Here is a 12,529-nt window from a genome sequence, read left to right on the forward strand (position 1 = left end):
CGCCTTGAGATCACACCAGTGAAATTTGGCCAAATTTGGTAGTGATTTTTAGTATGAAATAGTTGAAATAAGATAAGAAAGGAAATACAAGGCTTCTTAGTAAAATGAAGATTGTGAAGAAAAATCCTTTCACATTCTTAAAATTTTAAAAACCACAGAAGAGCTGATTGGGAAACTCAATTGAACCCCAATCTAGGGCTGTATTAGGAGGAACTGTCCCGTCACAGGATGCTGTATTTTTCATTTAAATGCAGTACATGATATATTCAAAGATGCATTAAATGTTTTAATTAACTTGGTCTCATATCATGGTTCCCATGAAGTATTTCTGCCACTATGTTCACAGCTTGGAGACATCTGTGCTTCAGCTTAGCATTAAATAATATCTCAGTCTGGTTTTTAGAGTGTTTAGATTTGAACATTTTTAATATGTATACTGTAAACCAGCATTTCTCAACCTTGGCAACTTCAGGATGGGTAGACTTCAACTCCCAGAATCCTCCAGCCAGCATGAAGTCCACACATCTTAAAGCTTTCTGGCTGGGGAATTCTGGGAGTTGAAGTCCACCCATCTTCAAGTTGCCAAGGTTGAGAAATGCTGCTCTAAATCATGGATCTTCCATGTTTTGGGGTCTCTGGCCACATGTGGATATTTAAGTAAGCATGAAGGCACTGCCACAAAATGACAGCCATGGGGCACAAGCAAACAAAATATTTATTACCACAGAAAAATCCCATTTTTTAAAGAAAGATGCATTGGTGAAGCTAAAAATACATTTATTTAAGCCTATTGTTTCTTGCTATAGTATATCTACCATGTTATTAGGACATAAGTCTATTTTTACCAATTCTAAATACATTATTCTAAAACTATTGGGTTCTAAAATTAATTTCTCTAAATGTATTTCTTCCAAGTAGAAACATCACATTCAAATAATTTTCTCTCAGACCCACAAAACGCTTCTCCCAAATTACATATTGGGTTTCTCTCAATGCCTTCTAAAGTGATTTTCCACTAATTTCTCTCCTGTGATGGAATAACTAGTTCCCTTCCTCTCTCTTTCCATTTCTGAATTTCCCAGCCCTTTCCTTCTCTTTCTTCTTCATCCCCACTCCTCTAAACTCAAGGGATTTCTCACACCCCTTCTTTTTTCCTCTCAAGTTGACTGTGTTTCTCTACTTAAAGTGTAAGGAAGTGTGTGTCTGTATGAGGGAGGGGTTGTTCCTGTGAGTGGGTTGTTAAATTTAGGGTACTTTATGATATAGCTAGTGTTTTATGAAACATAATAGTGGTCTTAAGGTTTCATCTGAAAGTAAATTAATTTTGTGTGATGTGCACAGTTTTGGAAAGTTCACCTTGCAATGAATTTCAAAGTCTATAGAAGAGAATGTCTGTATTTCTAAATCTCTTTTGACTTCTTGCCATTCATATCAGTATTATCATCTCCTTCTAAACTTTTCATGAGGTAAAGTGGCTGGCCTCCACTTTCTTCAATAGCTTCAAGAGAAATGAAGCACAATATTTTTAAATAACCTTTGGGGAGATGCTGATTATGAATTTTAAATTGCTGAAGTCTTTGGGAAGAAAGTCAGTTTCTTGGGAAAGTCATTCTTGGGAAAGTCATTTTAAATGATTTCAGAAATGAATTCATTCTGTTTATTCATTATTTTTGGAAGCTCGGTCCTTTATTTTATATATGGAATAATTCCGTATAACATTTAATGGTGCCTTGGAATTCTGAATCACAGTTTTGTTTTTTTAAAGATAACTTGGACCTCTGGCACTGAATGAATAAAAAACTTAAATGCATCCTGAAAAGCAGTATACAGTCACATGTTAATGCTGAGTTATTATACTTAAAATTTTCATGCTTCTAAGCTGCAGTATTCAATTTTCTCTTATGTGGTTTTCTTTCTTCCTTTTGATAAATAGCTTGCCTTTACTATAATCCTTTTTTCTTTACGTACATGTATTAACCAATTAATTATGTTAAGGTTTTATGAGTTTTGCATGTGTTCATTTTCAGAAGGCCTAGGATTTCCTCTTTTCCTTTTTTGTGGGCTCATTAAGTTTCTGTAGAGAGTAAATTAGGACAAACTGGAGAATATCCAGCTTTTCTCCCCATAACTGTATTTGCTCTAAGAGTAATGAAACATCTTGTTTAACAATGCAAATACTTTGCTTAGGGAATGTTATATCTCTTTTCCACTGTGTTGTGGTAGAGAACAGGTTGCTCAAGATAGAGATTTTGAAAGCAGGAGTGTTTGCAACAACCTTATTGTCTTCCAAAATAAAGCATGTGGTGAGACAAAATGGCAGTAGATGATCTCGCATCTCTGTGGAATATTATAGGATTCTCAAGTCCAGCATTGCTTCTTGATGATCAGATGGCAGTGGTGGCTCGAAATGCCATTGCTAATTTTCAGCTTCTGTGCCAACTGTCTGACTTTCTAGGAAAGTGAATCTGGCCATAATGTCCATGGCTTTATCATCTCTTATTAAGATGAAATAATCATACCATGGTTACTGCAATATGTTCTTGCTCTGCTCTTCAAAACTGTTTGCAAATTGCAAACAGTTACAAATAGCTTTGTATTTGTTTTCTGGCCTTAACAGCTTGGCATCTAAAAGGCCACTTCCTACCCTATGAGCCTACCAGAGCTCTAGTAATTCCTCTGAAGATTGTAATCACATGCAGGGAAATGAGATTGTGATCAGTTGACTTGGCCAATAACCCACTTTGGAGAAGCCATAAGGGCAGTATGGTTCCAGAACACTACTCTCCATCAACTTCTCAAACCATCTGTAAAGGAAAGCTGACTAGGAATTTATAGAAGATATTATTTTCTCTATATGGAAGAGACAGGATGGAGTGAAACACATCTTTAGTTGGTTTTAACCATTTGGAACCTTGTTTTTATTTATACAGCAAGAATTGTTAGCTCTCTCTTCAGTACTTTCCTGCATAAAATCTGCATCACAAAATTCTGTTCTATATTTGAAGAAGAAATATCTTCATTTTTTGGCATTTAGCGGAGGATGCTGGAATTTCTTGCTAAGAATTATAGCCAAGACTTTACATAGCACATTCACTATATACATACAACTTGGTTCTTTTCCTCCTCCACTTTTTTAATAGTCTAAGGAACTTTTGCTATAGGATTTCTGATGAAACACAGTGGAGTGACTACAAAACAAAGGGGGGGGGAGGGAAAGGGAGGTAAAAACCAAACAAAAGTTCCACAATACATTTACATGTTAATCCTCATACCTAAAAGCCAGGTGCTGTTTTGATTGCTGTGTAATTTCAGGTATCTTGTTTCTCTAAGATAGGTAGAAACACAAAGTTAGCAGCTTCGCCTAACTATATGTTATGTCTTAATGGTGTGACTCATGGGTGATATTCAGTGATCAGTAAATACTGATTCAGTCCCTGTGAATTATTTGGGTTTGTCTTGTCAGCACTTTAATTTTCTTATTACTCATCTTTTGTGTGAATGTATGTGCCTTCGAGTCAATCTTGACTCTTGCTTGATTGCCTGGAAAAGCCCCTGCAGTTTTCTTGGCTGAGAGTGACTGGCCCAAAGTTACCCAGCTGGCTTCATGCATAAGGTAGGATTAGACCTTATGGCCTCCTGGTTTCTAGTCTAGTGTCTTTAACCACTATACCAAGCTGGCTTTCTGACTTGATATAAAGCAGACAACTTCCCAGTGATAGTTATTGCTAGCATATTATGGAGAGAAAAAAACCTACCATATATAAAACCTTCATGATAAATCTGCTGTTTGATGATTGTGCTGATCATATGGTAAAAAATAAATGCTTCTTTCCTAGATTCATTATACATAATCTTCCTTTTTAAAGCTCCTTTGAAGCTTTATAATATATTGTATGATGATTGCATAAATCCACGATGGAATGCTATGTTATTAATGTTGACAAAGTTATGAATAAAACAGACTTCTTACATACATCTGAGCAGAACTTTACACACTGGAATATTATTCTGCTATGTTTTTAAAATGTAACTGATAATTCTATTTTCTTTATCTTTTTTCTGACAAATTATATAGTTGGTTATGCTGATAGAAAATTGGAATTTGAAGAACCTTCATAAAATACATGACAGTTTTTGGAGCCTGGTGGAAAAAAAGCTATTTTATTGGCTCAAATTTAAACCTGTGAGACAGCAGATTCATTTTCTAACAAAGATTTTTTTGCTTGTCTATTTTCTATTCAAATATTTTCCTTTCTGGGTTCCATTAATTATCACCAGCATGCAAAGATATTTATTTATTTATTTACTAACCAAATTATTAAGTTTATAGGCTGTTCTACTCACAAATGACTGGTGTACATTCCAACATATATAAGTTGGATTAAAACAAAAAATACAGAATAATGGACTTGGGTTCTACAGTTCAACCCTGAGCTACATATATTCTCTCCTATTGAAATACAGAATGAAAATCAATTCATAGAAACTAGCAAATCATGTATAATTTTAATCTGTTGATGCTTTGTTTAATTGCTTATTACAGTTTTTTTCTAATCTTTCTCTGTTTTTCTGATTCCTATGCCTACTTTATAAGGGCACATTTTCTGAGATGGTGAACAAATATCTACTCAATGAACTTTCATTTTAAGTCTACTTATCAGTTTGGAAAAGGGATGCGGTGGCGCAGCGGCTTAATGACGCTGAAAGTTGCTGGCCAGAAATGGTCGACGCTTCAGCGGTTCGAGTCCAGCCTTCGCGTTAAACAGGGTGAGCTCCTGTTTCCTCCCCAGTTCCTGTCAACCCAACAGTTCGAAAACTTATGTGAGTAGATAAATGGGTACTCTCACTCTGATGGGAGGAAAAATGCTGGCGGCGCCTTGCAAAAAAGGAGTTGGGAGCAGTTGCCGGTAAGCGCGAAAAACCATGCGCTCCCGAAAAGGGCGCGAAGCAACGGAAACCCCGCCTCCTGCGCTCGCCAGCTGGGCTCTGCCCTAGGAAGGAGGCTCTGGCAAACCACTTCCGAAAAACAATTGCCTTGAAAACTGCAAGGACTCGTCCAAGCAGTCACTGCAGGGTCAGCAATGACTGAGCGCAGATTTAAAAAAAAAAAAAATCAGTTTGGAAGAATAGGGGTTGCTTGGATAAAAAAAAAGACTAATAATACTTGGAAAGGATTTTAAAACATGTTTGATGCCCAAGATGGATGAGCTCCAATAGTACCTACTACTGGTTCAAATTTGTTAAAGAATTTCATGACAGAAAACCAAATTCAGCATTTTGGTTTCACTTGTTGTTCTATCCTACTAGGCTTAAGGGTTTAAGAAATTACAGATATGGATATAAGTATTCAGTCTGAAATCTTTTGTAGGAAGTCTATTCATTCAGGACTCGTAGCAGAGAGCGTAATGCAGTGTCTAGAAACTATAGCACCCCCACACATATAGTACAACCAAAACTATGGATCCAGTATGTAGACGACATCTACATCATCATAAAAAGGAACAGCTAGAGAGGACACATGAATCAATCAGCATCTTCAAAGGAATAAAATTCACAAGGGAAGAAGAAAACAACAACACACTGCCCTTCCTGGATATTCTCATCAGCAGAGGAAACAATGACAAAATAGAAACACAAGCTTATCAAAAAACAATCCACACTAACCAAGTGCTCCATTACCAAAGTAATAACCCAACCTCCCACAAGAGGAGCTCTGTAAGAACATTATTCAGACAATACAAATGCACTGCAGCAACCCAGAACACCAGAAAAAGTAAACAGACTGCCTGTACAATATCTTCCACCAAAATGGACACCCACGCAACTTTATTAAAAAGTGCCTTGCCACTCAACCCACTATAGTGCAACCAACACAACCTATGAAAAGGATAACACTACCATACATCAAAAACTTCTCAGGAGCAACCAGTAGACTTTTACAACCACACGGCATCACCGTAACACACAAACCAACTAAAGCCCTCCAAAACATCTTAAGCAAACCAAAAGACACAGTAGCCCGAGAAGAAAAAACAGGAGTCATCTACAACATACTGTGTAAGGACTGTAATAGCCACTATGTAGGACAGACAGTCAGAAGACTAGCAGAGTGCATCCATGAACACCACCTAACAGTCAGAAGACACAATGAAAATTCCTTAATCTCACAACACATGGACAGATTCAACCATAGTTTCAACTGGAAAACTGTGAGCATCCTAGATCAAGCTAAATCCAAAAATGCTAGGGAATTCCTGGAAACTTGGCATTCAGACAAATCAGCCATCAATAGATACATAGAGATAAACCACATTTATACACCATTCAAAAGAGACAATAAAAAAGCTAAGAAGGAAACAAAGGCTAGAACACATCCTCTCCAGCAGCCAATACCCAGATAAGCAGAGATTAACACCAGACAAACAACCAAGTAGAAAACAATACCCTAATCAAGGAACTATCAAGGAGAAAACCACATCCCCACCAACCCTAGCAGGGCAAGCTATTGTATATAAGCAGGGAGCAATCTCCACACTCACTAGCACTGATGATGTTACCTAGTCAAGTAATGAAACAGCTGCAAGCAAGCAAACAAGCTCAGCAACTAGGACTTCACAATCTGTTCATGGTTGGAGGGTAGCCATCCAGCCATCAAGACAAAGCATTAATTGTAATTCCAAAATATTGAGAGAAAATAGAGGGCTGGGGAGGGAGAAGTCAGTAATCCAGAACAGCTATTGAGCTTGTGCAGTCCATCCCCAGCTTTCCTGCACTCGTGCCCTACCATGCTGTCCACCTCCCCTGGCCTTTCTGTGCTTGTGTGCAGCCTGCACCAGGTGTGAGGCCTCTCCTGGCCTCCCTCAACTCACACAAAGCCAGGAACTCCCTCACCCCCGCAGCACCCCCACACTCCTCACCTGTGATTCCTGCCACTTCCCACTTAATGATCCACACATCTTGGGGTTACAATGGCAACTGGGACTGCTGGGATTGTCATTGCTAAGCGATGCAGTCACATAACATTGTGCTTTACTACTGTATGACTTAGCAACATAACCTGGGGACTACCTGTAGTTCACTGAACTAGCAGGATTGACAAGCACAATAATACTTTCTGAGTAGTGCAATTTTTTGCCTAGAAACTCTGGGCCTTCATAGTTTTGGACCAATATCATATAATCATCCACTGTTTGAGGTATCCTTCACATAAGTCTATACAAACACTTCTTGCCCAGATCTCAGAGTCATCAGCCTTTGCTAAAAGATTGGCTACCCATTTCCTGCAAAAGGAACTTGAAAAGAGTTTATAGCCAAAGCCCTTGGTTTTTGTTTGATTTTGTTGATTGTTACGCTCAATCAACCCCTGTATGGACTAATGATATTAGGATATTATACGTTACTGTCTGCTTAAAGTGCTTAACATAGGTCTAAATGTATCTTTGCTCAAGTGTCTCTTTCTCCCCACTCCAGATATTTTTGTCTTCCAACAGTTGGCACCACCAGTGCAAATACCATGTAGTAGAGTTTGTTACTGATCATTAACATCAGCTTGCACAGAATAATTTATCAGCACTTCTTTATTCATTGTATGTCAGCTTTTGTTTAAGGTGAACATACATCCAGAATTTTAGGGAGTTGGCGAGAGGGCAAGCAGAAAACCCTCTCGCCTACTGAAACATGAGTCAGTTTATAGCAAAAAAAACCTTATCAGTAAGGAAAGATTAAGCATCCCCTTCTTTCCATGCCTGTCATTCTTTCACTCAGAATGAAACTCTTCCTTGTTCTTGGCTCATAAAAAATGGGTTTACTTTAAAATTGTTTAAATCTTAGCCTTTAGAATTCTTTTCTTTTTCAAGTAATTTTATTAAAGATGATAATTACAATAGTAAAAACTAATACAAACTAAATGAAAGATAGAAAAATAGAAAGAGTAAAAGGGAAAAAGGGAAAAGAAAAAAAGAAAAGACATAAAAGAATAGAAAGAAAAAAGAAAGGAAAGGAATATAGTAAAGAAAAAAATATATAAAGAAGTTACTTCCAACCTTTACCATAACAAGTATAAACAATTTTAGTAACTTTTCATTTCTTAAATTACAACAAATGATCTCTTCTTCCCATATCCTATTTCTTATCTATAAAATCCATAAAGCATCATCATTTCATTCCTGATGTCAGCAAAAGTCCATTAAGGGCTACCAGAAATAACAACATATCTATTATAACTTTGATCAAATAAACCTACTTTATATTCCTTCCTTTTACTTCTAACAATCTTAATCTTTAGTCCATTCAAATAATGTCACAGAACTTGATTTCATTTTTTTATCCCTTCTCATGAAATTCCTCAAAGCTTTAACTAATCTCTTTTGTAACTCCAATATAGAAAAATTATTCAGGTCATTCTCTTGGTTTATTGTTTGTATGTCCCTTTATTATTAAAATATCAGCCAGTTTCTTGTGTATGTCCAGTGTTTTTCCCATGCCATTCTTGTAGTCTGTCATTTGTAAATCTACTTTCAACTCAGTCTCTGTCTTGTCAGGTAAAACTTGTTTCTCTTCCATAACATCTTTTAGACACAGTCTATCTATAGAGGGAGATATTGCTGTTGACCTTTTTAATATTAACTTTTGACTCCATTTTTCAAAAGTGTCCCTCAGTATTTCCAGTGTAGATTATTTTGCGCCATTCTATAACTGTTAGTCAAGTTTATGTGTTCTTCTCCTTTAATTGAAATCTTCTCTCTAGTGTCCAACTTTTTAAAATCTTATGTTTTTTTAAAAAATTCAAAACAATTTGATTTTCTCATGGGAAGGAGTCTTTATAATTAATTCCAAAATCTTATTTCAAATTTATCTGAACCCTTAATTCACTTATAACTTTCTAAAATCAAAGTCTTAATTAGCTTTTTGCTATTTATTTCAAATTTTTAAAAAGTTCTTAAGCATGTAGTTAAAATTTTCTTTCATTAAGGACTGAAGGCAGGCTCACCCAGTGTTCTCAGACTTGTCAATCCAAAGGTTTCTAATAGCTGAAAAATAGTTAATAAGCGATTTCCAAATGTGATTAGAAAGGAAGTATGTGAACTTAGTGTCTTTTAAAAGCACCAACTGCGGGTTGAGCAAGATAGCTATTCCCTCGTCTCCCAGTACTCAAAACCCACTGGAGACCGCTGTCTTGCACACTCCTCACGAGGAGCAACTGGAGCAGTTGTGGTGATCTCCCATCTCTCTTTGTCCAGAGAGGTTCAAAGAGCCAATCTACTCACTGGCTCTTTGTTCTTTGCCACGGTCATCAACTCTGCTTTTCACAGAGCTGTCTTCAGTATACCATTTTTTCCTCCAGAAGTTGGAAGTCTCTAGAATTCTATAATTAATTGTCACTTGGTCTTGAGTTCTTTTTCACCTTCCAGGATCTTCAGGCCTATTATCTCATTTAATTCAGATTTTTACAGTCAGATATATTGCCTTCATTAATATATTTTGTTTCACTGAGGGACATCAAAAGTATAATTGTTTCATTAGACAAGAGATAAGCAGTGTATGTCTGTCCAGATAGTGTTGAAATATTTGGAGGGCTATTACTTGCCAATCCTTTTACTCATTCCTAAAAATGCACCTAAACAGCCCTTTTATTCCTCTTTTGCAAGCGTAACTGGTTTTGTATAATGTTTTGTGCTATAATTTGCAGTGTTTTGTCATCCACTTGAATCTTAAAATCTTAGGAATTAGGCTAAGGAGTGGTTTCAGCATAAGAGTACCGTACGTATCAACATTCTTGTCTGTTCTCTGTTGATCAGGCTACACTTGGAACATTGCATCTAGTTCCACATTTTAAGAAAAACATTGCTCTCTGCTTTTTCTCCTCTGGACATGCTCCAGTTTCTCAACCAGATGGTAGGGGCCCTGGAAGGAAAAATATGCACAATACAATTAGAGGGCTGGAGAAGAGAAGTTTGCAGGGAGACATGATACTTCTCTTCAAGTACTTGAAGGGCTATCATATGGAACATAGGGCAGACTTGTTCAAAAGAGCAATAGGTTCAAATAACAAGGATGCAGATTTTGGTTGAATATCAGAGTCAAACCTGTAATGTGAATTGCTGTTCAACAGTAGAACAGACTTCCTCAGGAAATGGTGGACTTTTCTTTACAGAGATTTGATGATTATCTGTCAGGGAAGCTGTGATGCAGGATTATTGTACTAGACATGAGGTTGAACTAGAAGATCTCCAGAGTCCCTTTGAATCCTAGCATTCTGTGAAGATACAATTTAAAATAATGCTATTTTTGCAGCAAGTATCTGCTTTCATAAAATATTTCATTCAGTTATTCCTATCAGCCACATAAGAAAAACCATGGAATTACATGACATAATCAAGAAAGATAGTAGTGTTAGTCTGTTGAAACAAACAAAAACAAAGAGCCTTGTGATACTTCAAAACTAACAATTTCATGACAGCAATGTTAGTCTTTTAAGATTCTACAACATTATTAGTTATTCAGTGTATTGTCCTTGTTGTCAGCTGGCTAGCTTACACTGCAATTTGTGTATATCAATTTGGAAGCCAAATTGGTGAGAACCAAGCCAAGTGTTCGAAATAATTCATTCTTAGTGATAAAAGAAACACATTTGATGTTTTGATGCAAGAATTTAGAAAGTAACTCACAGTCACTCTCCTGTGTAAAGAAGAAGGCAATTATTCAATAATAGACCAATCTATTATGGTTCATTAGAAGTTGGTTGTGGCAAATTCTGCCAATATTTAAGTAGGTTTTCAAAACCCATTTATTTCAGATCAATCTTTCATGAATTATATATTTTATGTTTGCATTTTTTAAATTAGGCATAGGAACAGTTGATAGTTTTATTTATGTGTGTTTTAACTGCTCTAAACTTTAGATTGTTTTATGATGCTGATTTAAATGCAGTTCAGTTTTATTGTTCATTGCTTATTTTTGAGTGAAGCAACTAAGGATTATTTACAGGTATATGTGTAAGGCCTCATATTAATAAATGAATAGTATCATCCTGTGTGCACTATCAAAAAGGTGAATTACAAAAAGCTGTAATATTTTAATTTCAGTTATTGTTAACGTGTAAAATGGTATAACAACTTTCTCTTTCTTCCGTTACCTAGGTTATTGCCATAGTTATGGATATATTTACAGATGTAGATATTTTCAAAGAAATTGTAGAAGCATCCACCAGAGGAATTTCAGTCTATCTTCTACTAGATGAATCAAACTTCAGCCATTTTCTTAAGATGACAGAGAAACAAGGTTGTCAAGTCCAAAGGCTCAGGGTAAGTATAGAAGGGTAATGTTTAGTACGTTGGCAATTCAAACATATGAATGAAACTTTACTTTCTCTTGCTTTATAATATACAGATTACTAGAATATTAAAGATGCATATTTCATGTTTATACTGTAGTTAGAAACTCTAGCTTAAAACATTTATGAAATAGTTTCATTTGTTTTTTTCCTAAATCAGTAGATACTTTCTTCTCCCATCCTTTCTTTCCTCCACTGTCAGTCCAATATCCTCACTTATTTTCAGCTGAACAACATGCCTTAATGTACTGTTTTGTAGGCTGTGTGAACCTGTTTCAATCTCTAAAAGGTGCTTCAGAGCATGTGAGAGTACATGCATAGCACCTTCCTACAACACTGTAAAGCATGGCATCTTTCCATGATATCGCATACTTGTTACTTAAAGGCAATGTAGACAGGTGCTATGTTTCATCTCCACACACTCTGATGCCCTTTTTAGAGACCGAATATGAAGTGTTGCACAGCCTTAAAGTTTTGGTTAAAAGTTTGCTTACAGACAAAAATTGCAAACCTTTCTTTGCCCAGTTTAAGATACTATAGATTATGGTCTGCTGTGAACTAGAAAACAGTGAATAAACTTAACCCACGCAACAAGGGGAAGAGGGGGGAATGAACCCATGGGAACAAGCCTTGTTAATAAGGCTTGTTAACAGCTTGTATGGTTTGGCTTTATATTAGGATTAAGATTTGTGTGGGTGGGTGTGCTTTACTTTCTCAAAAAAAAAAAAGTTCTAAAACAGTTCATTTATAGAATGTTTTCCAGCTAAGCTGAGGAATCTTACAATCCAAATATTTTGGCAAGTAATAACATGCTAGCTTTATCTGCGCATTAGTTGCCTAATAGTCAATAGTAAGTGGTTCATACAGAGATAATGACGTTTTAATACATGAAATGGATTATTATATTATAGATTATATTGGTGAGATGATTACGACTGGAAATAGTGTGTTTCTACATTACTGTGCTGTTATTAATTTCCAGCATTTTCTCCCAGTGAAAAGATTACAGTCTGATCCTATGCACCACTAGGGAGGGAGACTAATACTGTATACACTAGTGGTAGTAGTAGTAGTAGTAATAACTATAATCACATTTCAGAAGTAAATCCTATTGATGTCAGTGAGGTTATGCTCACAAAAATGTCTGTGAGGGTGACATAATCCTGAGAATATTTACACCAATATATTCTCATTTGA

General features: G+C 36.2%; 1 protein-coding gene across 1 annotated transcript in view; it reads left to right on the plus strand.

Annotated features, from left to right (window-relative positions):
• The window catches only part of SACK1B (scaffolding CK1 anchoring protein B), a 48,448-nt gene that overhangs the window by 22,500 nt on the left and 13,419 nt on the right, over positions 1-12,529 (plus strand). Inside the window, exon 3 of the mRNA XM_007434770.4 lies at positions 11,139-11,303. Within this exon, the coding sequence (XP_007434832.1) occupies positions 11,139-11,303 (165 nt within the window). The remainder of the gene's footprint in view (positions 1-11,138; positions 11,304-12,529) is intronic.

This window comes from Python bivittatus, unplaced genomic scaffold, assembly GCF_059951505.1.
Source record: "Python bivittatus isolate LINGU-HERP-01145 unplaced genomic scaffold, Pbiv_v1 ctg000020_np1212, whole genome shotgun sequence".
Lineage (NCBI taxonomy): Eukaryota > Metazoa > Chordata > Lepidosauria > Squamata > Pythonidae > Python > Python bivittatus.